This window comes from Panulirus ornatus, chromosome 22 (assembly GCF_036320965.1).
Source record: "Panulirus ornatus isolate Po-2019 chromosome 22, ASM3632096v1, whole genome shotgun sequence".
NCBI lineage: Eukaryota > Metazoa > Arthropoda > Malacostraca > Decapoda > Palinuridae > Panulirus > Panulirus ornatus.
This window is the reverse complement of record NC_092245.1, coordinates 5,088,501-5,116,173: the sequence shown is the minus strand read 5'-3', so window position 1 is coordinate 5,116,173 and position 27,673 is coordinate 5,088,501. Positions and strand designations below refer to the sequence as shown.

The 27,673-nt window shown below is 42.6% G+C and overlaps 1 protein-coding gene across 3 annotated transcripts in view; it reads right to left on the bottom strand.

Annotated features, from left to right (window-relative positions):
* LOC139756509 (uncharacterized) overlaps positions 1-27,673 on the bottom strand; it is a 183,095-nt gene that overhangs the window by 131,737 nt on the left and 23,685 nt on the right. For all 3 annotated transcript variants that reach the window (XM_071675958.1, XM_071675960.1, XM_071675961.1), the window contains exon 2: positions 10,502-10,716. In XM_071675958.1, coding sequence (XP_071532059.1) covers positions 10,502-10,716 — 215 coding nt within the window. The remainder of the gene's footprint in view (positions 1-10,501; positions 10,717-27,673) is intronic.

Sequence of the window (27,673 nt, the reverse complement as noted above, 5' to 3'; positions counted from 1 at the left end):
GGCCTTTGAGGGAATACCCTCACCTGGCCCAATTCTCTGTTCCTTCTTTTGGAAAATTAAAAAAAAAAAACGAGAGGGGAGGATTTCCAGCCCCCCGCTCCCTCCCCTTTTAGTCGCCTTCTACGACACGCTAATGCGGGAAATGGCGAATAGTTTGAAAGAAAAAAAGAATATATATATATATATATATATATATATATATATATATATAAAAAAAAATATATATATATATATATATATATATATATATATATATATATATATCTTTTTTTTTCCGGTCTCCCGCGTTTGCGAGGTAGCGCAAGGAAACAGACGAAAGAAATGGCCCAACCCACCCCCATACACTTGTATATACATACGTCCACACACGCAAATATACATACCTACACAACTTTCCATGGTTTACCCCAGACGCTTCACATGCCTTGATTCAATCCACTGACTGCACGTCAACCCCGGTATACCACATCGATCCAATTCACTCTATTCTTTGCCCTCCTTTCACCCTCCTGCATGTTCAGGCCCGGATCACACAAAATCTTTTTCACTCCATCTTTCCACCTCCAATTTGGTCTCCCTCTTCTCCTCGTTCCCTCCACCTCCGACACATATATTCTCTTGGTCAATCTTTCCTCACTCATTCTCTCCATGTGCCCGAACCATTTCAAAACACCCTCTTCTGCTCTCTCAACCACGCTCTTTTTATTTCCACACATCTCTCTTACCCTTACGTTACTTACTCGATCAAACCACCTCACACCACACATTGTCCTCAAACATCTCATTTCCAGCACATCCATCCTCCTGCGCACAACTCTATCCATAGCCCACGCCTCGCAACCATACAACATTGTTGGAACCACTATTCCTTCAAACATACCCATTTTTGCTTTCCGAGATAATGTTCTCGACTTCCACACATTCTTCAAGGCTCCCAGAATTTTCGCCCCCTCCCCCACCCTATGATCCACTTCCGCTTCCATGGTTCAATCCGCTGCCAGATCCACTCCCAGATATCTAAAACACTTCACTTCCTCCAGTTTTTCTCCATTCAAACTCACCTCCCAATTGACTTGACCCTCAACCCTACTGTACCTAATAACCTTGCTCTTATTCACATTTACTCTTAACTTTCTTCTTTCACACACTACCAAACTCAGTCACCAGCTTCTGCAGTTTCTCACATGAATCAGCCACCAGCGCTGTATCATCAGCGAACAACAACTGACTCACTTCCCAAGCTCTCTCATCCCCAACAGACTTCATACTTGCCCCTCTTTCCAAAACTCTTGCATTCACCTCCCTAACAACCCCATCCATAAACAAATTAAACAACCATGGAGACATCACACACCCCTGCCGCAAACCTACATTCACTGAGAACCAATCACTTTCCTCGCTTCCTACACGTACACATGCCTTACATCCTCGATAAAAACTTTTCACTGCTTCTAACAACTTGCCTCCCACACCATATATTCTTAATACCTTCCACAGAGCATCTCTATCAACTCTATCATATGCCTTCTCCAGATCCATAAATGCTACATACAAATCCATTTGCTTTTCTAAGTATTTCTCACATACATTCTTCAAAGCAAACACCTGATCCACACATCCTCTACCACTTCTGAAACCACACTGCTCTTCCCCAATCTGATGCTCTGTACATGCCTTCACCCTCTCAATCAATATCCTCCCATATGATTTACCAGGAATACTCAACAAACTTATACCTCTGTAATTTGAGCACTCACTCTTATCCCCTTTGCCTTTGTACAACGGCACTATGCACGCATTCCGCCAATCCTCAGGCACCTCACCATGAGTCATACATACATTAAATAACCTTACCAACCAGTCAACAATACAGTCACCCCCTTTTTAAATAAATTCCACTGCAATACCATCCAAACCTGCTGCCTTGCCGGCTTTCATCTTCCGCAAAGCTTTTACTACCTCTTCTCTGTTTACCAAATCCTTTTCCCTAACCCTCTCACTTTGCACACCACCTCGACCAAAACACCCTATATCTGCCACTCTATCATCAAACACATTCAACAAACCTTCAAAATACTCACTCCATCTCCTTCTCACATCACCACTACTTATTATCACCTCCCCATACATATACATATGTACATAATTCATACTGTCTGCCTTTATTCATTCCCATCGCCACCCCGCAACACAGGAAATAACAACCTCCTCCCCCCAAATGTGCACAAGGTAGCGCTAGGAAAAGACAACAAAGGCCACGTTCATTCACACTTAGTCTCTAGCTGTCATGTAATAATGCACCGAAACCACAGCTCCCTTTCCACATCCAGGCCCCCCAGAACTTTCCATGGTTTACCCCAGACGCTTCACATACCCTGTTTCAATCCACTAACAGCACGTCGACCCCGGTATACCACATCGTTCCAATTCACTCTATTCCTTGCACGCCTTTCACCGTCCTGCATGTTCAGGCCCTGATCACTCAAAATCTTTTTCATTCCATCTTTCCACCTCCAATTTGGTCTTCCACTTCTCCTCATTCCCTCCACCTCCGACACATATATCCTCTTGGTCAATCTTTCCTCACTCATTCTCTCCATGTGACCAAACCATTTCAAAACACTCTCTTCTGCTCTCTCAACCACACTCTTTTTATTTCCACACATCTCTCTTACCCTATCATTACTTACTCGATCAAACCACCTCACACCACATATTGTCCTCAAACATCTCATTTCCAGCACATCCACCCTCCGCTGCACAACTCTATCTATAGCCCACGCCTCGCAACCATATAACATTGTTGGAACCACTATTCCTTCAAACATAGCCATTTTTGCTTTCCGAGATAATGTTCTTGACTTCCACACATTATTCAACACTCCCAGAACTTTTGCCCCCTCCCCCACCCTATGATTCACTTTCGCTTCCATGGTTCCATCCGCTGCCAAATCCACTCCCAGATATCTAAAACACTTAACTTCCTCCAATTTTTCTCCATTCAAACCTACCTCCCAATTGACTTATCCCTCAACCCTACTGTACCTAATAACCTTGCTCTTATTCACATTTACTCTCAGCTCTCTTCTTTCACACACTTCACCAAACTCAGTCACCAGCTTCTGCAGTTTCTCACACGAATCAGGCACCAGCGCTGTATCATCAGCGAACAACAACTGACTCACTACCCAAGCTCTCTCATCCACAACAGACTTCATACTTGCCCCTCTTTCCAAAACTCTTGCATTCACCTCCCTAACAACCCCATCCATAAACAAATTATACAACCATGGAGACATCACACACCCCTGCTGCTAACCTACATTCACTGAGAACCAATCACTTTCCTCTCTTCCTACATGTACACATGCCTTACATCCTCGATAAAAACTTTTCACTGCTTCTAACAACTTGCCTCCCACACCATATATTCTTAATACCTTCCACAGAGCATCTCTATCAACTCTTATCATATGCCTTCTCCAGATCCATAAATGCTACATACAAATCCATTTGCTTTTCTAAGTATTTCTCACATACATTCTTCAAAGCAAACACCTGATCCACACATCCTCTACCACTTCTGAAACCACACTGCTCTTCCCCAACCTGATGCTCTGTGCATGCCTTCACCCTCTCAATCAATACCCTCCCATATAATTTACCAGGAATACTCAACAAACTTATACCTCTGTAATTTGAGCACTCACTTTTATCCCCTTTGCCTTTGTACAATGGCACTATGCAAGCATTCCGCCAATCCTCAGGCACCTCACCATGAGTCATGCATACATTAAATAACCATACTAACCAGTCAACAATACAGTCACCCCGTTTTTTAATAAATTCCACTGAAATACCATCCAAACCCGCTGCCTTCCGGCTTTCATCTTCCGCAAAGCTTTTACTACCTTTTCTTTGTTTACCAAATCATTTTCCCTAACCCTCTCACTTTGCACACCACCTCAACCAAAACACCCTATATCTGCCACTCTATCATCAAACACATTCAGCAAACCTTCAAAATACTCACTCCATCTCCTTCTCACATCACCACTACTTGTTATCACCTGCCCATTTGCCCCCTTCACTGAAGTTCCCATTTGTTCCCTTGTCTTACGCACTTTATTTATCTCCTTCCAAAACATCTTTTTATTATCCCTAAAATTCAATGATATTCTCTCACCCCAACTCTCATTTGCCCTCTTTTTCACCTCTTGCCACTTTCTCGACCTCCTGCTTCTTTCTTTAATACATCTCCCAGTCATTTGCATTATTTCCTTGCAAAAATCGACCAAATGCCTCTCTCTTCTCTTTCACTAATAATCTTACTTCTTCATCCCACCACTCACTACCCTTTCTAATCTGCGCACCACCCATGCTTCTCAAGCCACAAGCATCTTTTGCGCAAGCCATCACTGCTTCCGTAAATACATCCCATTCCTCCCCCACTCCCCTTATGTCCTTTGTTCTCACCGTTTTCCTTTCTGCACTGACTCTCTCCTGGTACTTCCTCACACAAGTCTCCTTTCCAAGCTCACTTACTCTCACCACTCTTTCCACCCCAGCATTTTCTCTTCTTTTCTGAAAACCTCTACAAATCTTCACCTTCGCCTCCACAAGATAATGATCAGGCATCCCTCCAGTTGCACCTCTCAGCACCACATTAACATTATATGTATATACATGTGTATGGGGGTGGGTTGGGCCATTTCTTTCTTCTGTTTCTTTGCGCTACCTCGCAAATGTGGGAGACAGCGACAAAGCAAAATAAATAAATAAAAAATATGTATGTAGCATTTATGGATCTGGAGAAGGCATATGATAGAGTTGATAGAGATGCTCTGTGGAAGGTATTAAGAATATATGGTGTGGGAGGCAAGTTGTTAGAAGCAGTGAAAAGTTTTTATCGAGGATGTAAGGCATGTGTATGTGTAGGAAGAGAGGAAAGCGATTGGTTCTCAGTGAATGTAGGTTTGTGGCAGGGGTGTGTGATGTCTCCATGGTTGTATAATTTGTTTATGGATGGGGTTGTTAGGGAATGAATGCAAGAGTTTTGGAAAGAGGGGCAAGTATGAAGTCTGTTGTGGATGAGAGAGCTTGGGAAGTGAGTCAGTTGTTGTTTGCTGATGATACAGTGCTGGTGGCTGATTCATGTGAGAAACTGCAGAAGCTGGTGACTGAGTTTGGTAAAGTGTGAGAAAGAAGAAAGTTAAGAGTAAATGTGAATAAGAGCAAGGTTATTAGGTACAGTAGGGTTGAGGGTCAAGTCAATTGGGAGGTGAGTTTGAATGGAGAAAAACTGGAGGAAGTGAAGTGTTTTAGATATCTGGGAGTGGATCTGGCAGCGGATGGAACCATGGAAGCGGAAGTGGATCATAGGGTGGGGGAGGGGGCGAAAATTCTGGGGGCCTTGAAGAATGTGTGGAAGTCGAGAACATTATCTCGGAAAGCAAAAATGGGTATGTTTGAAGGAATAGTGGTTCCAACAATGTTGTATGGTTGCGAGGCGTTGGCTATGGATAGAGTTGTGCGCAGGAGGGTGGATGTGCTGGAAATGAGATGTTTGAGGACAATATGTGGTGTGAGGTGGTTTGATCAAGTAAGTAATGTAAGGGTGAGAGAGATGTGTGGAAATAAAAAGAGCATGGTTGTGAGAGCAGAAGAGGGTGTTTTGAAATGGTTTGGTCATATGGAGAGAATGAGTGGGGAAAGATTGACCAAGAGGATATATGTGTCAGAGGTGGAGGGAACAAGGAGGAGTGGGAGACCAAATTGGAGGTGGAAAGATGGAGTGAAAAAGATTTTGAGTGATAGGGGCCTGAACATGCAGGAGGGTGAAAGGCGTGCAAGGAATAGAGTGAACTGGAACGATGTGGTATGCCGGGGTCGACGTGCTGTCAATGGATTGAACCAGGGCATGTGAAAGGTCTGGGGTAAACCATGGAAAGCTGTGTAGGTATGTATATTTGCGTGTGTGGACGTATGTATATACATATACATTAGACAACAGTATGAATTATGTATATATGTATATGTCTGTGTGTGTACATATATGTATACATTGAGATGTATAGGTATGTATATTTGCATGTGTGGACATGTATGTATATACATGTGTATGTGGGTGGGTTGGGCCATTCTTTCGTCTGTTTCCTTGCGCTACCTTGGTAACGCGGGAGACAGATTTGAGTTCCAGAGGTAAAGATGGCTCAACACAATTATGAATTGCAGCACAAACCCAAGTTTTTGAAATATGAATTTACTGATCTGAGAGAAAGATCAAGGAATGTCCATCCTCAGTGTGTCTGGTGCCTGCAAGTCCTTGCTAATGAATCTATGAAGGAAAACAAACTAAAATATAACTTGTGTTCAGTTCATCCAAACTTTGTTGGAAGGATATGGAAGAACAGGTAAAACAAAGTCAGACTGATGCTCCTTCAGGCTCAGCTTTTTCTTTGGAGAAAGCATGCTTGGCATCCTTTGAAGTGCCATGGCCTATTGAAAGATGCAAAAAGCCTCATAACATTGAAGAGGAGCACATATTGCTAAGAAGGGTGACTTGGTGCCACATTCTAACAACAGCATCAAATTTAAAATTAATCTCATGTCATTAGATATTTTGGATCATCTAACTTTGGCGCTGAAAAAAAACAGGAAAATTTTCATTGCAGATAGATGAATCTGTGGACATTGCTGGCAAAGCTCAACTCATAGATTTTGTGAGGTATTGAGATGATAGAATTCTGGATGAATTTATGTGTTGTAATGCCTTGTCAACAACCACCACTGGAGGAGCTATCTTTGCTATGGTGAAAAATGTTTTCAAGAAACACAACTTACACTGGTTGAATTGTTTGGCTGTGAGTACTGATGGAGCTTCATATATGATGGTAAATCATGTAGGTTTTGTCACTTGAATTAAAAGAGAAAATCCTGTCATAATAATTAACTGTTTCTTACATCGGGAAAACTTGCCTCTCAACATCTCCAGCCAGTACTCCATGTGGTTCTGAATGATGTTATCCAAACTGTGAATTTCATCAAGGCCTGAGATTTGAACTTATGCATTTTCCATAAATTTTGTGAAGAGATGGGATCACATCACCAGGACTTACTTTCCGGCTCTGATGTCTGCTGGCTGTCTATAGGGCGCATTTTTGGATGGGTTATTGAACTAAATACTGATATGATTCTTCTCCAGTTATAGAAGCATAAGTTGGCTGACTGCTTCATAGATCCTGCTTGGGTTGCAAAGCTAGTTTATTTAGGCGACATCTTCTGGCACATGAATGAACTGAACTCAAACATGCAAGGCTGAAATCAAACTCTGATGGACATTAATGAAAAAATCACCTCAAGAAAAACTTGCACTTTGGAGAGATTAGCGACAGTAAAAACAGCTGCTTTCCCAGAACTGAGTGCAGTGCTGGGTTAGGAATGTATTCAGTGTGAACGTCAGTGAAGTTGGAGAAGAGATCCCTGGATCTATAGATCTCCAGGAAAATCAGGTACAGAAGTGACATTTTGAAAGTCTCTTGTACTCTGAATTTTTGGCTCAGCTCAAGGATAAGCCTATTCTGACTCCTGCAGTTGAAAAGGCTCTCCTCCCTTTTCCAACCATATAACTGTTAAGGATTTTCAGCTTTTGTGATGATCAGGACTAAAGAAAGGAACCATCTGAATCCTCTGCACGATTTGTGCTGTGCTCTACCTACCAATATAAAGCTGAATCTGGAAGAACTTGCCCATAAAATGAAGAAACATCAAGGTAGTCACTAAAACACTAAATGTTTTCTTCCTTTCAAATTTTTCCAATGAAGTCCATTTGAAAAAAGAAATTATCAAATTCTTGTCATTTGTGTGATCATAGAAAAGCACCATGGTAACCATAATTTTTGTTCACTAAATCTATAAGCAAAGAATAAATAGTCAAAAGGGCTCACTCATGATGCAGCGTCATAGTTGCAAATCAAAAGACTCCTTTTCTCTGCTTGCCTAATTTTGCAATAAATTACATCTGCATGAAGTCGTGTCTTTCATTTTCTTCAATCAACATAAGAAATGTCAAAATCTATTGATTATCAACTTAAAGTAAAATTCAGTAAAATCAATTGGATAAAACTAAACAAAGAGATACAAACTATGTTTCTGCCCTGAGGGTCGCCAGGCCGAAATAATTGTGTGGTCAGGGTCACATCCAAAAGTTTGGGAAACACTGGTCTAGGGAGAGACAGTGACAAAGCCATCAGAACGGTTAAGTGAAAGAAAAGGAGAGTGAGAGAAGTCATTAGAGATGCCCATAGCTAAAGACCAGAAACTGACCTATCACTGGATGAAGAGGAGAGGTTATTGCACTTCCTTTGAATAAAGGAATGCTTTGCCTCATGGATACCATGCTTGCAATGATTACAGGCAGTGACTGATAAAGCTGAATTAGGTCATAGGAAGGAGTTTTTTCAAAGCTCAATATATCTGATCCCTTGCCTAAATGGTCTTAGAAGAGGAGCAGTTGAACCATGGAGTGGAAGATGTAACTGGAGCTGTTTACCCCTGGGTGCCTCAAGCCATGAAGGCCAGAGTGACGTCATCTGCTGTGGCTGGGAAGGGGTACGCACAGGTCCGCATCCTGCAGTGACTGACTGGAAGTAGTTGCGAGTCAAGGACTATTAGAGCACCAACACGTTCTGGCCCCTGAGCATCTTCCTCGAGCCCTACACTGTAAGGATAGCTTATGACAACCCCCTTCAGACCAGCAACAGCATCAGCATGGTGCCCTGGGCACGAGCAGTGCTGCAAATTGTGTCTGCTGTGTAATAGGGAGCTAGTGACTGTGACGAGCAGCCAGTGGGCAGTGCCATGGGTGCCCGACTCTAATGTCATATTTGCCCTGCTATACACTTCTGTCTGTTTCCTTTGTGTGTCTGTTGTCAAAAAGGGAAGAAAACAAGAATACATTTTCATTTCTGCCACAGAAGAGAAGGTCCTCTTGAAGAAAGAGGGGTTAAACGCTTCCATTCCTGCAAGAATATTATTTGCTTTCCATTTGGCAGTGACAGAAGCATCACCACATAAGAGGTTTATTTACCCAAGTCAAAAAAAAAAGTTATATAAGTTTTTCTATTCCAGTCAAGTTTGTTCAAGTGTCAATATTTACACTTAGGCTTAGAAGGGGCTGCTGGAGGGAAAGGTACCATTAAAATAGATACATTTATGAGAGTGTGATCGGATGAATCAATTAGGGGAAAAGATTGTGTGGTTACAGCAGGATGGACTAGAGGTGAAAAATAGATCCAGAATACTAAGAGAGTGGTCACTGTACTTAGAAATATGGGTAAGGTGGGATATAATTTCCTCTAAATCACTGAGAATGGAGAACATGAGGACTTCAATCCCTCTACCATGGGAGGAACTCAACCATTCCCTCTGATGAATATTGTAATTTCCAAGGTAAAGAATCTTGGCTTGTGGGTGAGAGAATGCCACAGTCTCATAGCAGAAATTCAGATAGTTGAAGAAAGATATAAATTTGTAGAATCAAGAGAGAAATAGGCAAAACAGAGGAAAATTGTGGTAGTTGGGAGCCAGACCTTGAACCACATAACATTTGGGGACTTAAGATCCTTGGGGCTTGTAACAGGTGTGCTGACATTGGAATAAGCACAAACATCTCTCAACCAGATTCGAGAGTGGAGATTACAGTTGAATATGAAAAAGCAATAAGTGAGAACATCATTAGACAACTGTGTCTGAGAGAAGTAAGAGACCACGAATGTTGGCACAGTGAACAGAAAAAGATGAAGGTCTAACAGAAAGGGAAAGGTCACAGGAGGGGAGAGTGATACTACTGTCAGAGCTCTCCCTCTCATTGGCGGTAGTCAAGCAGAAACCTGGAGATTCTTAGCATCCCCTGATGGCAAGGATTAGGGGCTATAGATTTCTTGGACTCTTGTTATGATTACAGTCAAAAATGTTTGAGAAGCCAAAAGTTGGCTGGAATACTTAAGTGAAAAAAAGTGAGGTCTGAAAGGTGTATGGTGCTTGTAAGAAGATAGCATATCTTCTAATGCTGCAAAATACTTAAAAACAATTCGCCACACTTATACTGTATAAACTATACCCTCAACAAGTAAAACGATACTTATCCTCAACAGGGTGGAAAAGTTGGGTAAATCTGGAAAGATGGTAGAATGTCCTACGTGTCATGGGATCCTACGAATTTTGAAGTCATCAGTCTAACGAGTAGGTCAGTTGGTGAGATGATGATGTCATTTATGTGCAAAGGCTGTTTATTTGCAAAGGGAACCCAGTCCAAGCTGAAGGCCACAACTACTGAAAGGTGGTTAGTGTGGAGTGAGAAACATAAACTTCACCAGAAGGTGGATGTTTTGAGAATTCTAACTCCATGGATCACACTGAATCTCTCACAGCCTAAGGAAAAACATGGGATTAAAACAAGATTTCTAAACTAGACTTCTGTGTATAACTAATTCACACTCACATTTGCTTCATTACACTGGCTGCATCTGACTGCATGCTCATTCTTCTTGCCCACGATGTCTATCATGTCCTGACACACTTGACCAGTAATCACATGTGCAACTGATTTTGAGGAGGTATTTGATGATGGCAACTCGTATGATCCAACTGGGGACACAAGAGACTTTCCATCTGTTCCTGTACCAACTGGGGACACCAGTGACGTTTTGTCTGTTCCTGTAAAGAAAAGATAAGTAAGCAAAAAAAATAACCCTTAAAGAGAATATATGAAAACAACAATGAACTAAGCTTTCTAAGGAATCATCTCTTATTCAACCCAAACCTCATTCCCAAAGAAGATATAATTCTATGGTATTCCTGTGAAGGCTACTTCTTTTTGTACTTAACTGTCTCCCGGACCTTGGTGTGGTAGTGAAAGGACCTCTGTGACGTGGTGGTTAGTGTTCCTGACCATGATGCACTCAAGGGCTACCCAGGGTTGACCATGCAGATTCAAATCTTAGTTACTACAGTCGGTCCATGGTCAACCCAGCCATTCATCCACCCCTAGAGACTGGTCGATAAAAAGGGTGTCTGAATATGTGTGGATGTAATGTAACCAAGATGAGAAGAATGGAAAGACAGGTAGTATGTTTGAGGAATGAAACCTGGATGTTCCTGGCTTTGAGTTAAATAAAGCTCAAGGGTAAAGGTAAAGAACAGCTCAGAAATGTCTTGGGAGAAAAGTCAGGGATTGGTGAGGAGACAAGAGCTAAGGAAGAAGTAGCACTATTCCTGAAGCAGTTGTGGGAGTGTGACAGTGTAAGACAATAAATTCTAGATTGATGTGGGTGAAACTGAAAGCAGATGGAGAGAGATGGGTGATTAATGGTGCTTATGCACTTGGTCATGAGAAGAAAGATCATGAGAGAAGTGTTTTGGAAGCAACTGAGTGTGTCAGTGGCTTTGGTGCTCAAGATGGGGTATTAGTGATGGGTGATTTAAATGTGAAGGTGAGTAATGTGGCAGTGGAAGGTATAATCATTGCACAAAAGGTTTTCAGTGTTGTGAATGGAAATGGTGAAGAGCTTGTGGATTTCTGTGCTAAAAAATCTATACGTATGGGAGTAAGAGAGATGGTCGGAGGGCTTTACTGGATTATGTGTTAACTGATAAAGCATGTAAAAAAGAAACTTTTGGATGTTAATGTGCTGAGAGAGGCAGCTGGAGGGATGTCTTATCACTATCTTATGGAGGCAAAGGTGATGTAGAGGGTTTTTAAAAAAAAAAAAAGACGGTTGGAGAGAAGAGAGTGGTGAGAGTAAGTGAGCTTGGGAGAGAGACTTGTGCAAGGAAGTACAAGGAGAGATTGAGTGTAGACGGGATAAAGGTGAGAGCAAATGATGTGAGAGGAGTACATGAGGAATAGGATGTATTCAGGGAAGCAGTGATGGCATATGCAAAAGATGCATGTGGCACAAGAAAAGTGGGAGGTGGGGAGATTAGAAATGGTAGTGAGTGGTGGAACGAGGAAGTAAAGTTGTCAGCAAAAGAGAAAAGAGAGGTGTTTGGACAATACTTACAAGGAAAGAGTGCAAGTGACTGGGAGATGTATAAGAGAAAGCCGCAGGAGGTAATGAGGAAGGTGCAGGGGTTGAAGAAGAGGGTAAATGAGAGCTGGGGCGAGAAAGTATCATTAAACTTTAGGGAGAATAAGATGATGTTTTGGAGGGAGGTAAACAATGTGTGAGACAAGAACAAATGGGAACATCAGTGAAGGGGTAAGGGGAAGTGATAACAGGTAGTGATGAAATGAGATGGAGCTAGTATTATGAAGGTTTGTTGAATGTGTTTGATGACGGAGTGGCAGGCATAGGGTGTTTTGGTTGGGGTGCTGTGTGAAGTGAGAGGGTCAGGGAGAATGGTTTGGTTAAGAGAGAAGAGGTGGTGAAAGCCATGAGGAAGATGAAATCCACAAGGCAGCAGGTTTGGATGGCATTGATGAAATGAGATGGAGCTAGTATTATGAAGGTTTGTTGAATGTGTTTGATGACGGAGTGGCAGGCATAGGGTGTTTTGGTTGGGGTGCTGTGTGAAGTGAGAGGGTCAGGGAGAATGGTTTGGTTAAGAGAGAAGAGGTGGTGAAAGCCATGAGGAAGATGAAATCCACAAGGCAGCAGGTTTGGATGGCATTGCAATAGAATTTATCAAGAAAGGGGGGTGACTGTGTTGTTGATTGGTTGGTAAGGATTTCAATGTATGTATGGCTCATGGTGAAATGTCTGAGGATTGGCAGAATGCATGTACAGTGCCATTGTACAAAGGCAAATGGGATAAAGGTGAGTGCTCAAATTAAAGAAGCAGAAACTTGTTGATTATTCCAGGAAAATTGTATGGGAGGGTGTTGAATGAGAGACTGAAGGCAGGTACAGAGCATCAGATTGGGAAGGATCAGTGTGGTTTCAGAAGTGGTAAAGTATGGGTGGATCAGGTGTTTGCTTAAAAGAATGTGAGAAATATTCAGAAAAACAGATGGATTTGTATGTGGCATTTTTGGACCTCAAGGAGGCATATGATAGGGATGATAGAGATCCTTCGTGGAAGGTATCAAGAGTATACAGTGTGGGAGGTAAGTTGTTAGAAGCAGTGAAAAGTTTTTATCGAGGATGTAAGGCATGTGTACAGGTAGGAAGAGAGGAAAGTGACTGGTTCCCATTTAATGTAGTTTTGCAGCAGGGGTGCATGATGTCTCCATGGTTGTTTAATTTGTTTATGGATGGGCTGGTTAGGGAGGTGAATTCAACAGTTTTGGAGAAAGAGGCAAGTATGCAGTCTCTTGTGGATGATAGGGCTTGGGAAGTGAGTCAGTTGTTGTTCGCTGATGATACAGCGCTGGTGGCTGATTCAGGTTAGAAACTGCAGAAGTTCGTAACTGAGTCTGGTAAAGTGTGTGAAAGAAGAAAGCTGAGAGTAACTGTGAAAAAGAGCAAGGTTATTGGGTTCAGTAGGGTTGAGGGACAAATTAATGGGGAGGTAAGTTTGAATGGAGAAAAACTGGAGGAAGTGAAGTGTTTTAGGTACCTGGGATGGATTTAGCAGCGGATGGAACCATGGAAGCGGAAGTGAGTCACAGGGTGGGGGAGGGGACAAAGGTTCTGGGAGTGTTAAAGAATGTATGGAAGGTGAGAGCGTTATCTTGGAGCAAAAATGGGTGTTTGAAGGAATAGTGGTTCTAACAATGTTATTTGGTTGTGAGGCATGAGCTATAGATAGGGTTGTGCAGAGGAGGGTGGATGTGTTGGAAATGAAATGTCTAGAGGACAATATGTGGTGTGAGGGGGTTTGATTAAGTAATGAAATGGTAAGAGAGATGAGTGGTAATAAATATAATGTGGTTGAGAGAGCAGAAGAGGGTGTGTTGAAATAGTTTGGTCACATGGAGAGAATAAATGAGGAAAGATTAACGAAGAGGATATGTGTCAGAGGTAGAGGGAATGAGGAGAAGCAGGAGACCAAATTGGATGAGGAAGGATGGAATGAAAAAGATTTTGAGCAATCAGGGCCTGAACATGCAGGGGGGTGAAAGGCACGCAAGGAATACAGTGAATTGGAACAATGTGGTATACCAGGGTCCATGTGCTGTCAATGGATTGAACCAGGGCATGTGAAGCGTCTGGGGTAAACCATGGAAAGCTTTATGGGGCCTGGATGTCCCTCAGCCCTTCTGAACTTAATAACCTTACTCTTATTCACATTTACTCTCAACTCTCTCCTTTCACACACTTTTCCAAACTCAGTCGCCAACATCTGCAGTTTCTCTGACGAATCAGCCACCAAAGCTGGATCATCGGCGAACAATTGACTCACTTCCCAGGCCCTGTCATCCCCAACAGACTGTATACTTGCCCCTCTCTCCATAACACTTGCATTTATCTCCCTAACCACACCATCCATAAACAAATCAAGCAACCAAGGGGACATTGCACACTCCTGCTGTAGACCAACCTTCCCTTGGAACCAATCACTCTCCTCTCTTCCTACTCATACACATGCCTTACATCCTTGGTAAAAACTTTTCACTGCTTCTAGCAGCTAAACCCCAACACCACAAAGCATCTATATCAACCATATCATATGCCTTCTCCAGATCCACAAAGGCTACATTCAAATCCATCTTTTTTTCTAAGTATTACATTCAAATCCATCTGTTTTTCTAAATATTTCTCACACATTCTTCAAAGAATATACATGATCCACACATCCTCTACCACTTCTGAAACCACATTGCTCTTCCCCAATCTGATGCTCTGTACATGCCTTCACCCTTTCAATCAGTACCCTTCCACATAATTTCCCAGGAATACTCAACAAACTTATTCCTCTGTAGTCTGTACACTCACCTTTATCCCCTTTGCCTTTGTACAATGGCACTATGCACACATTGCTCCCATCCTCAGGCACTTCACCATGATTCATACATACACTGAATATCCTTACTAACCAATCATTACCTCTTCTCTGTTTACCAAACCATTTTCCCCTAACCCTCTCACTTCGCACACCACCTCAACAAAAACACCTATATCTGCCACTCTATCATCAAACACATTCAACAAACCTTCAAAATACTCACTCCATCTCCTTCTCACTTCACCACTTCTTGTTATTACCTCCCCATTAGCCCCCTTCACCGATATTTCCATTTGTTCTTGTCTTACACACTTTATCTACGTCCTTCAAAAGCATCATTTTATTCTTGAAATTTAATGATACTCTCTCACCCCAACTTTCATCTGCCCTCTTTTTCACCTCGTGCACCTTTCTCTTGACCTTCTGCTGCTTTCTTTCATGCATCTCCTACTCATTAGCACTACTTCCCTGCAAAAATCGTCCAAACTTAACTTCCGTTTCCCACGTTAACAAGGCTGCACCAGGAAACAGACGAAGAAAGATCTCCACTTACACAAATGCATTATTACATGACAGCTAGAGACTAGAGACTGAGTGTGAATGAATGGGGCCTTTGTTGTCTTCCTAGCGCTACCTCGCGCACATGAGGGGGGAGGGGGTTGTTATTTCATGTGTGACAGGGTGGCGATGGGAATGAATAAAGGCAGACAGTATGAATTATGTACATGTGTATACATGTATATGTCTGTGTGTATATATATATATATATATATATATATATATATATATATATATGTATATGTTGAGATGTATAGGTATGTATACTTGCGTGTGTGGACGTGTATGTATATACATGTGTATGTGGGTGGGTTGGGCCATTCTTTTGTCTGTTTCCTTGCGCTACCTCCCTAACGCGGGAGACAGCGACAAAGCAAAATAAATAAATAATAAATAATACGCGCCTATACATGTATATACATGCTAATAACCACGAGGAAAATATATCAGATCACACACACCAATGTGACCTCTTGCAATATATATACATATTCATACTAATACTTGTTTGCCTTCATCCATTCCTGATGCCACCCTGCCCTACAGGAAATAGCACAAAAGCATGAAGGAAAGGAAAAAAGAAAACTATACATTCTCTTCTGTTCCCCTACAACTGATCGCTGCCCCCTGCATCAGCAAGGTAATAACAGGAAACACATGAAGAATGGCCACATCGACTCACCCTCATTCTTTAGCTGTCATGCATAATGCAAAAAATCACAACTCCCTATCCACACCCAGGCCCCACAGACCTTTTCATAGCACACCCCAGATGTTTCATTTGCTCTGGTTCAGTCTAATGAAGGAACATAGACCCCAAAATACCACAGCATTCTAATGCACACTATTTCATGCACACCATTCACCCTACTGCATGTTCAGGTCCTGACTGCTCAAAATTTTTTTCACTCCATCCTTCCATCTCCAATTTGGTCTCCTACTTCTTGTTCCCTTCACTTCTGACACATATACCCTGTTTGTCAATCTTACCTCACTCATTCTCTCAATATGTCCAAACCATTTCAACATCCCCTGTTCTGCTCTCTCAACCACACTCTTTTATACCATACATCTCTCTTACCCTTCCATTACTTACTTGATCAAACCACCTCACACCGTAATGTCCTCATACATTCACCTCCTCCCCCACCCTATGATTCACTTCCACTTCCATGGCTCCATTTGCTGTCAAATCCACCCCCAGATATCTAAAACACTTCACTTCCTCCAATTTTTCTCCATTCAAATTTACATCCCAACTAACTTGTCTTTAACTCTGCTGAACGTAATAACTTTGCTTTTATTCACAATCACTCTTAACTTTCTCCTTTCACACACTGTTCCAAACTCAGTCACCAACTCTGCAGTTTCTCACTTGAATCAGTCACATGTGCTGTATCATCAGCAAACATCAAATAACTCACTTCCCAGGCCCTCTCATCTCCAACAGACTACATACTCACCCCTCTCTCAAATCTTTACTCTTGCATTTACCTCCCTACCACCCAATCTATAAACATATAAAACAACCATGGGGACATCAAAAACCCCTGCCTCAGACCAACCTTTACTGGGAACCAATCACTCTCCTCTTTCTACTCATACACATGCCCTGCACCCTTGATAAAAACTTCTTACTGCTTCTAGCAGGTTATCTCTCACACCACATATTCTTAAGACTTTCCACAAAGCATACAACTTCTCCAGATCCATAAATGCTACACAAATCCATCTGTTTCTCAAAGCATTTCTCACATACATTCTTCAAAGTAAACACCTGATCCACACATCCTCCATCACTTCTAAAACCATACTGCTCCTCCACAATTTGATGCTCTGTACATGCCCCCCCCCCCCCCAATCAATACCCTCCCTTACAATTTTCTAGGGAAACTGGATAAACTTTTGCCTCTGAAGTTCAAACACTTACCTTTATTCCCTCTGCCTTTGTACAATGGTACTATATATGCATTTCACCAATCCTCAGGCCCTTCACCATGATCCATACATACATTGAACATCCTTTCCAACCATCAACACATTCACCCCCTTTCTTAATAAATTCAACTGTAATACCATTCAAACCTGCCACCTTGCTGGATTTCATTTTCCACAAGGCTTTCACCATCTCTTCTCTCTTTACCAAACCACTCTCCCCAACTCTCTCACTTTGCACACCACCCTGACTAAAACACTCTACATCTGCCGCTCTATCATTAAACACATTCAACACACCTTCAAAATACTCACTCTATCTTCTCCTCACTCCATCAATACCTGTAATCATTTCCCCCCTTCACCAATGTTTCCATTTGTCCTCGTCTTACGCACGTCATTTACCATTTCCCAGTCATTTGCACTCTTTCCTTATGAGTATCATCCAAATGCCTCTATTTTCTCTTTCATTAACAACTTTACTTCATCCCACCACTCACTACCCTTTCTCATCTGCCCACCTTCCATCTTTCTCATGCTAAATGCACCTCTTGCACATGCCATTGCTGCTTCCCTACATACATCCCATTCCTCGCCCATTCCCTTCACATCATTTGCTCTCACCTTTTGCCAATCTCTCCTGATACCTCCTCACACAAGTCTCCTTTCCAAGCTCACTTACTCTCACCTCTCTCTTCTCCCCAACATTCTTCTTTTTTGAAAACTTCTTCAAACCTTCACCTTTGCCTCTACAAGATAAGTGATCAGACATCCCACCAACTGCCCCTCTCAGCATATTAACATCCAAAAGTCTCTTTTACATGCTTATCAACTGACACGTGAAAGAGAAAAGAGAGGCTTTTGGATGCTACCTGCAAGGAAGGAGTGCAAATGACAAGGGGGTTTACAAAAGAAAGTGGCAGGAGGTCAAGAGAAAGGTGCAAGGGTTGAAAAAGCGGGCAAATGAGAGATGGGGTGAGAGAGCATCATTAAATTTAAGGGAGAATAAAAAGATGTGAAGGCATGTACAGAGCATCAGATTGGGGAAGAGCAGTGTGGTTTCAGAAGTGGTAGAGGATGTGTGGATCAGGTGTTTGCTTTGAAGAATGTATGTGAGAAATACTTAGAAAAGCAAATGGATTTGTATGTAGCATTTATGGATCTGGAGAAGGCATATGATAGAGTTGATAGAGATGCTCTGTGGAAGGTATTAAGAATATATGGTGTGGGAGGCAAGTTGTTAGAAGCAGTGAAAAGTTTTTATCGAGGATGTAAGGCATGTGTACGTGTAGGAAGAGAGGAAAGTGATTGGTTCTCAGTGAATGTAGGTTTGCGGCAGGGGTGTGTGATGTCTCCATGGTTGTTTAATTTGTTTATGGATGGGGTTGTTAGGGAGGTGAATGCAAGAGTTTTGGAAAGAGGGGCAAGTATGAAGTCTGTTGGGGATGAGAGAGCTTGGGAAGTGAGTCAGTTGTTGTTCGCTGATGATACAGCGCTGGTGGCTGATTCATGTGAGAAACTGCAGAAGCTGGTGACTGAGTTTGGTAAAGTGTGTGAAAGAAGAAAGTTAAGAGTAAATGTGAATAAGAGCAAGGTTATTAGGTACAGTAGGGTTGAGGGTCAAGTCAATTGGGAGGTAAGTTTGAATGGAGAAAAACTGGAGGAAGTAAAGTCTTTTAGATATCTGGGAGTGGATCCGGCAGCGGATGGAACCATGGAAGCGGAAGTGAATCATAGGGTGGGGGAGGGGGCGAAAATCCTGGGAGCCTTGAAGAATGAATGTGTGGAAGTTGAGAACATTATCTCGGAAAGCAAAAATGGGTATGTTTGAAGGAATAGTGGTTCCAACAATGTTGTATGGTTGTGAGGCATGGGCTATGGATAGAGTTGTGCACAGGAGGATGGATGTGCTGGAAATGAGATGTTTGAGGACAATGTGTGGTGTGAGGTGGTTTGATCGAGTAAGTAATGTAAGGGTAAGAGAGATGTGTGGAAATAAAAAGAGCACGGTTGAGAGAGCAGAGGAGGGTGTTTTGAAATGGTTTGGGCACATGGAGAGAACGAGTGAGGAAAGATTGACCAAGAGGATATATGTGTCGGAGGTGGAGGGAACAAGGAGAAGTGGGAGACCAAATTGGAGGTGGAAAGATGGGAGTGAAAAAGATTTTGTGTGATTGGGGCCTGAACATGCAGGAGGGTGAAAGGAGGGCAAGGAATAGAGTGAATTGGATCGATGTGGTATACCGGGGTTGACGTGCTGTCAGTGGATTGAATCAGGGCATGTGAAGAGTCTGGGGTAAACCATGGAAAGTTGTGTGGGGCCTGGATGTGGAAAGGGAGCTGTGGTTTCGGGCATTATTGCATCACAGCTAGAGACTGAGTGTGAACGAATGGGGCCTTTGTTGTCTTTTCCTAGTGCTACCTCGCACACATGAGGGGGGAGGGGGATGGTATTCCATGTGTGGCGAGGAGGCGATGGGAATGAATAAAGGCAGACAGTGTGAATTATGTGCATGGGTATATATGTATGTGTCTGTGTGTGTATATATATGTGTACATTGAGATGTATAGGTATGTATATTTGCGTGTGTGGACATGTATGTATATACATTGTGTATGGGGGTGGGTTGGGCCATTTCTTTCGTCTGTTTCCTTGCGCTACCTCGCAAACGCGGGAGACAGCGACAAAGCAAAATAAATAAATAAAAAAGATGTTTTGGAAGGAGGTAAATAATATGTGTAAAGACAAGAGAACAAATGGAAACATTGGCAAAGGGGGCAAGTGAGGAAGTAAGAACAAGTAGTGATGAAGTAGGGAGATGGAGTGAGTATTCTGAAGGTTTGTCGAACATGTCTGAGGATAAAGCGGCAGATATAGGGTGTTTTGGTTGGGGTCGTGTGTGAACTGAAAGGGTCAGGGAAAATGGTTTGGTTAAGAGAAAAGATGTAGTGAAAAATTAGCAGAAGATGAAATCTGGCAAGGTGGCAGGTTTTGATGCTACTGCAGTGAGGTTTATCAAAATGGGTGTGACTGTGTTGTTGATTAGTTGGTAAGGATATTCAATATACATATGTATGGATCATGGTGAAGTGCCTGAGGATTGGCACAATGCATGCATACTGCCACTGTACTAAGGAAAAGGGGATAAACTACAGAGGTATAAGTCTGTTGAGTATTCCTGGAAAATCATATGGGAGGGTACTGATTGAGAGGGTAAAGGGATGTACAGAGCATCAGATTGAGGAAGAGCCAAGGTGGTTTCAGGAGTGGTAGAGGATGTGTGGATCAGGAGTTTGCTTTGAAGATTGTGTGTGAGAAATACTTGGAAAAACATATGGATTTGTATGTAGCATTTTGGATATGGAGAAAGCATATGATAGGGTTGATAGAGATGCTTTGTGGAAGGTCTTAAGAGTATATAGTGTAGAAGGTAAGCTGATAGAAGCAGTGAAAAGTTTTACTAAGGATGTAAGACATGTGTACGAGTAGGAAGAGAGGAAAGTGATTGGTTCCAAGTAAATGCTGGTTTGTGGCAGGAGTGTGTGATGTCTCCATGGTTATCTAATTTGTTTAAGGATGGGATGGTTGGGGAGGTAAAAGCAAAAGTTTTGGAGAGATGGGCAAATATGCAGTCTGTTGGGGATGAGAGTCGATTGTTGTCTGCCAGTGATACAGCTGATTCAAGTGAGAAACTGTAGAAGTCAGTGACAGAGTTTGGAAAAGCGTATGAAAGGAGAAAGATGTAAGTAAATGTGAATAAGAGCAAGGTTATCATATTAGATTCAGTGGGGTTGAGGGACAAGTTAATAGGGATGTAAGTCTGAATGGGGAAAAACAGGAGGAAGTGAGGTGTTTTAAATATCTGGGAGTGGACTTAGTAGTGCATGGAACCAAGGAAGTGGAAGAGTCACAGAATGGGGTAGGGGGGAAAAGGTTCTGGGAGGGATGATGAATGTGTAGAAGGAGAGAATGTTATCTCGGATAGCAAAAATGGGTAAGTTTGAAGGAATAGTAGTTCCAGCGTTATATGACTGTGAGGCATGGGCTATAGATAAGATTGCATGGAGGAGGGTGATGTGTTGGAAATAAAATTTTTGAGGATGTATGTGGCGTGAGGTGGTTTGATCAAGTAAGTAATGGAAATACAAAGAGAGTGGTTGAGAGAGCAGAAGAGGGTGTGTTGAAATGGTTTGGACATATGGAGAGAATGAGTGTGGAAAGATTGACAAAGAGGATATATGTTTCAGAGAGGGAGGGAACAAGAAGCGGGAGATCAAACTGGAGGTGGAAGGATGGAATGAAAAAGATTTTGAGCAATTGGGGCCTGGACATACAGGAGGGTGAGTAGTGCACAAGGAATAGAGCAAATTGGAATGATGTGGTATACCAAGGTTGACGTGCTGTCAGTGGACTGAACCAGGGCATCTGAAGCGTCTGGGGTAAATTGTGGAAAGGTTTGCGGGGCCTGGATGTGGACAGAGAGCTGCGATTTCAGTGCATTATACATGTTAGCTAGAGAATGAGTGTGAACGAATGTTGTCTGTTTTGTCTTTCTTCTCGCGCTAACTTGCTGAAGCATGGGGTAGCGATGCTGTTTACTGTGGGGCAGGGTAGCTCCGGGAATGGATGAAGGCAAGCAAGTATGAAATGTACATGTGTAAATATGTATATGTCTGTGTAGGAGTATGTATATGTATATATATGTGATGGGGAGCAGGGGGGGGGAATCCCCCCCTCATTTTCAGTTTTCCAAAAGAAGGAATAGAGAAGGGGGCCAAGTGAGGATATTCCCTCTAGGGCTCATTCCTCTGTTCTTAATGCTACCTCGCTAATGCGGGAAATGGCGAATATATATGAAAAAAAAATGTATATGTTGATATTCTTATGCACGTATATGTGCATATAGGGGTGTTTATGTATATATATGTGTATATGAATGGATTGGTCATTCTTCGTCTGTTTCCTGGCACTACCTCTGATGTTGGGAACAGTGATGATGATGTCGTAGAAGGTAACTAAAGGGGATGGGAGTTGGGGGGCTAGAAACCCTCCCCTCCTTGTATTTTAACTTTCTAAAAGGGGAAACAGAAGAAGGAGTCACGCGGGGAGTGCTCATCCTCCTCGAAGGCTCAGATTGGGGTGTCTAAATGTGTGTGGATGTAACCAAGAGGAGAAAAAAGGAGAGATAGGTAGTATGTTTGAGGAAAGGAGCCTAGATGTTTTTCGATGAGAGTGAAACAAAGCTCAAGGGTAAAGGGGAAGAGTGGTTTGGGAGTGCCTTGGGAGTAAAGTCAGGGATGAGTGAGAGGGAAGGAGTAGCACTACTACTGAAACAGGAGTGGTGGGAGTATGTGATAGAGTAAAACAGAAAGTGGACGGAGAGATGTGGGTGATTATTGGTGCATATGCATATGCATATGTTTGAAGGAATAGTGGTTCCAACAATGTTGTATGGTTGCGAGGCGTGGGCTATGGATAGAGTTGTGCACAGGAGGATGGATGTGCTGGAAATGAGATGTTTGAGGACAATGTGTGGTGTGAGGTGGTTTGATCGAGTAACGTAAGGGTAAGAGAGATGTGTGGAAATAAAAAGAGCACGGTTGAGAGAGCAGAAGAGGGTGTTTTGAAGTGGTTTGGGCACATGGAGAGAATGAGTGAGGAAAGATTGACCAAGAGGATATATGTGTCGAAGGTGGAGGGAACGAGGAGAAGAGGGAGACCAAATTGGAGGTGGAAAGATGGAGTGAAAAAGATTTTGTGTGATCAGGGCCTGAACATGCAGGAGGGTGAAAGGAGGGCAAGGAATAGAGTGAATTAGAGCGATGTGGTATACCGGGGTTGACGTGCTGTCAGTGGATTGAATCAGGGCATGTGAAGCGTCTGGGGTAAACCATGGAAAGCTGTGTATGTATATTTGCGTGTGTGGACGTATGTATATACATGTGTATGGGGGGGGTTGGGCCATTTCTTTCGTCTGTTTCCTTGCGCTACCTCGCAAACGCGGGAGACAGTGACAAAGTATAATAAAAAAAAAAATATGCACCTGGGCATGAGAAGAAAGATCATGGGAGGCAAGTGTTTTGGGAGCAGCTGAGTGAGTGTGGTAGTAGTTTGATGCACGAGACTGGGTTATAGTGATGGGTGATTTGAATGCAAAGGTGAGTAATGAGGCAGTTGAGGGAATCATTGGTATACATGGGGCGTTCAGTGTTATAAATGGAAATGGTGATGAGCTTGTAGATTTATGTGCTGAAAAAGGACTGGTGATTGGGAATACCTGGTTTAAAAAGAGAGAAATACATAAGTATACATGTAAGTAGGAGAGATGGCCAGAGAGCGATATTGGATTACATGTTAATTGATAGGCATGCAAAAGAAAGACTTTTGGATGTTAATGTGCTGAGAGGTGCAACTGAAGGGATGTCTGATCATTATCTTGTGGAGGCGAAGGTGAAGATTTGTAGAGGTTTTCAGAAAAGAAGAGAGAATGTTGGGGTGAAAAGAGTGGTGAGAGTAAGTGAGCTTGGGATGAAGACGTGTGTGAGGAAGTACTAGGAGAGACAGAGTACAGAATGGAAAACGGTGAAAAGAAAGGACATAAGGGAAGTGGGGGAGAAATGGGATGTATTTAGGGAAGCAGTGATGGCTTGTGCATAAGATTCCTGTGGCATGAGAAACAGGGGAGGTGGGCAGATTGGAAAGGGTAGTGAGTGATGGGATGAAGTAAGATCATTAGTGAAAGAGAGGAGAGAGGCATTTGGACGATTTTTGCAGGAAAATAATGCAAATGAGTGGGAGATGTATAAAAGAAAGAGGAAGGAGGTCAAGAGAAAGGTGCAAGAGGTGAAAAAGAGGGTAAATGATAGTTGGGGAGAGAGTGTATCATTAAATTTAAGGGAGAATAAAAAGATGTTTTGGAAGGAGGTAAATAAAGTGCGTAAGACAAGAGAACAAATGGGAACATCAGTGAAGGGGGCTAACGGGGAGGTGATAACAAGTAGTGGTGATGTGAGAAGGAGATGGAGTGAGTGTTTTGGTCAAGGTGGTGTGCAAAGTGAGAGGGTTAGTGAGAATGATTTAGTAAACAGAGAAGAGGTAGTAAAAGCTTTGTGGAAGATGAAAGTCAGCAAGGCAGCGGGTTTGGATGGTATTGCAGTGGAATTTATTAAAAAAACGGGGTGACTGTATTATTGACTGGTTGGTAAGGTAATTTAATGTATGTATGACTCATGGTGAGGTGCCTGAGGATTGGCGGAATGCGTGCATAGTGCTATTGTACAAAGGCAAAGAGGATAAAAGTGAATGCTCAAAATAAAGAGGTATAAGTTTGTTGAGTATTCCTGGGAAATTATATGGGAGGGTACTGATTGAGAATGTGAAGGGATGTACAGAGCATCAGATTGGGGAAGAGTAGTGTGGTTTCAAAAGTGGTAGAGGATGTGTGGATCAGGTGTTTGCTTTGAAGAATGTGAGAAATACTTAGAAAAGCAAATGGATATGTATGTAGCATTTATGGATCTGGAGAGGCATATGGGAGAGTTGATAGAGATGTTCTGTGGAAGGTTTTTCTTTCCTTTCATACTATTCGCCATTTCCCGCGTTAGCGAGGTAGCGTTAAGAACAGAGGACTGGGCCTTTGAGGGAATATCCTCATCTGGCACCCTTCTCTGGGGGGAAAAAAAAAACAAAAAAACAAGAGGGGACGATTTCCAGCCCCCCCGCTCCCTTCCCTTTTAGTCGCCTTCTACGACACGCAGGGAATACGTGGGAAGTATTCTTTCTCCCCTATCTCCAGGGATAAGCTCTGTGGAAGGTATTACGAATATATGGTGTGGGAGGCAAGTTGTTTGAAGCAGTGAAAAGTTTTTATCAAGGATGTACGGAATGTGTATGAGTAGGAAGAGAGGAAAGTGACTGGTTCTCAGTAAATGTTGGTTTGCGGCAGGGGTGCGTGATGTCTCCATGATTGTTTAATTTGTTTATGGATGAGGTTGTTAGGGAGGTGAATGCAGGTTTTGGAAAGAGGGGCAAGTATGCAGTCTGTTGTGGATGAGAGAGCTTAGGAAGTGAGTCAGTTGTTGTTTGCTGATGATACAGCACTGGTGGCTGATTCAGATGAGAAACTGCAGAAGCTGGTGACTGAGTTTGGTAAAGTGTGTAAAAGAAGAAAGCTGAGAGTAAATGTGAATATGATCAAGGTTATTAGGTGCGATTAGGATGAGGGACAAGTCAATCGGGAAGTAAGTTTGAATGGAGAAAAACTGGAGGAAGTGAAGTATTTTAGATATGTGGGAGTGGATTTGGCAGCGGATAGAACCATGGTAGTGGAAGTGAATCATGGGGTGGGGGAGGAGGCGAAAGTTCTGGGAGCCTTGAAGAATGTGTGGAAGTCAAGAACGTTACCTTGGAAAGCAAAAATGGGTATGATTGAAGGAATAGTGGTTCCAACAATGTTATATGGTTGTGAGGCGTGGGCTATAGATAGAGTTGTGTGGAGGAGGGTGGATGTGCAGGAAATGAGATGTTTAAGGACAATATTTGGTGCGAGGTGGTTTGATCACATAAGTAATGAAAGGGTAAGAGAGATGTATAGTAATAAAAAGAGTGTGGTTGAGAGAGCAGAAGAGGGTGTTTTGAAATGGTTTGGTTACATGGAGAGAATGAGTGAGGAAAGATTGACAAAGAGGATATATGTGTCATAGGTGGAGGGAACGAGGAGAAGTGGGAGACCAAATTGGAGGTGGAAAGATGGAGTGAAAAGATTTTGAGTGATCTAGGCCTGAACATGCAGGTGGGAGAGAGGGGAATTGGAATGATGTGGTACACCGGGGTTGACGTGCTGTCAATGCATTGAACCAGGGCATGTGAAGCGTTTGGGGTAAACCATGGAAAATTTTGTGGGGCCTGGATGTGGAAAAGGAGCTGTGGTTTTGGCGCATTATACATGACAGCTATAGACTGAATGTGAACAAATGTGGCCTTTGTTGTCTTTTCCTGGCGCTACTTTGCGCACATGAGGGGGGAGGGGATTTTTTTATTTCATGAGGCGAGGTGGCGACGGGAATGAATAAGGGAAGACAGTATGAATTATGTACATGTTTATATATGTATATGTCTGTGTGTGTATATATATGTATACGTTGAGATGTATTGGTATGTATATGTTCGTGTGTGGCCGTGTATGTATATACATGTGTATGTGGGTGGGTTGGGCCATTCTTTCGTCTGTTTCCTTGCACTACTTTGCTAACACAGGAGACAGCGACAAAGTAAAACAGGATATATATATATTTCTTTTTTTTCTTTTAAACTATTCGCCATTTCCCGCGTTAGCAAGGTAGGGTTAGGAACAGAGGACTGGGCCTTTTTTGGAATATCCTCACCTGGCCCCCTCTGTTCCTTCTTTTGGAAAAAAAAAAAAAAAAAAAGAGAGGTGAGGATTTCCAGCCCCCCGCTCCCTCCCCTTTTAGTCACCTTCTACGACACGCAGGGAATACGTGGGAAGTATTCTTAATCCCCTATTCCCAGGGATATATATATATATATTTATTTATTTTGCTTTGTCACTGTCTCCCGCGTTTGCGAGGTAGCGCAAGGAAACAGACGAAAGAAATGGCCCAACCCACCCCCATACACAATGTACACACATACACGTCCACACACACAAACATACATACCTATACATCTCAATGTACACATATATATACACACACATACTCATACATATATACCCATGCACACAATTCACACTGTCTGCCTTTATTCATTCCCATCGCCACCTCGCCACACATGGAATACCATCCCCCTCCCCCCTCATGTGTGCGAGGTAGCACTAGGAAAAGACAACAAAGGCCCCATTCGTTCACACTCGGTCTCTAGCTGTGATGCAATAATGCCCGAAATCACAGCTCCCTTTCCACATCCAGGCCCTACACAACTTTCCATGGTTTACCCCAGACGCTTCACATGCCCTGATTCAATCCACTGACAGCACGTCAACCCCGGTATACCACATCGATCCAATTTACTCCATTCCTTGCCCTCCTTTCACCCTCCGGCATGTTCAGGCCCGGATCACACAAAATCTTTTTCACTCCATCTTTCCACCTCCAATTTGGTCTCCCACTTCTCCTCGTTCCCTCCACCTCCGATACATATATCCTCTTGGTCAATCTTTCCTCACTCATTCTCTCCATGTGCCCAAACCATTTCAAAACACACACTTCTGCTCTCTCAACCATGCTCTTTTTATTTCCACACATCTCTCTTACCCTTACATTACTTACTCGA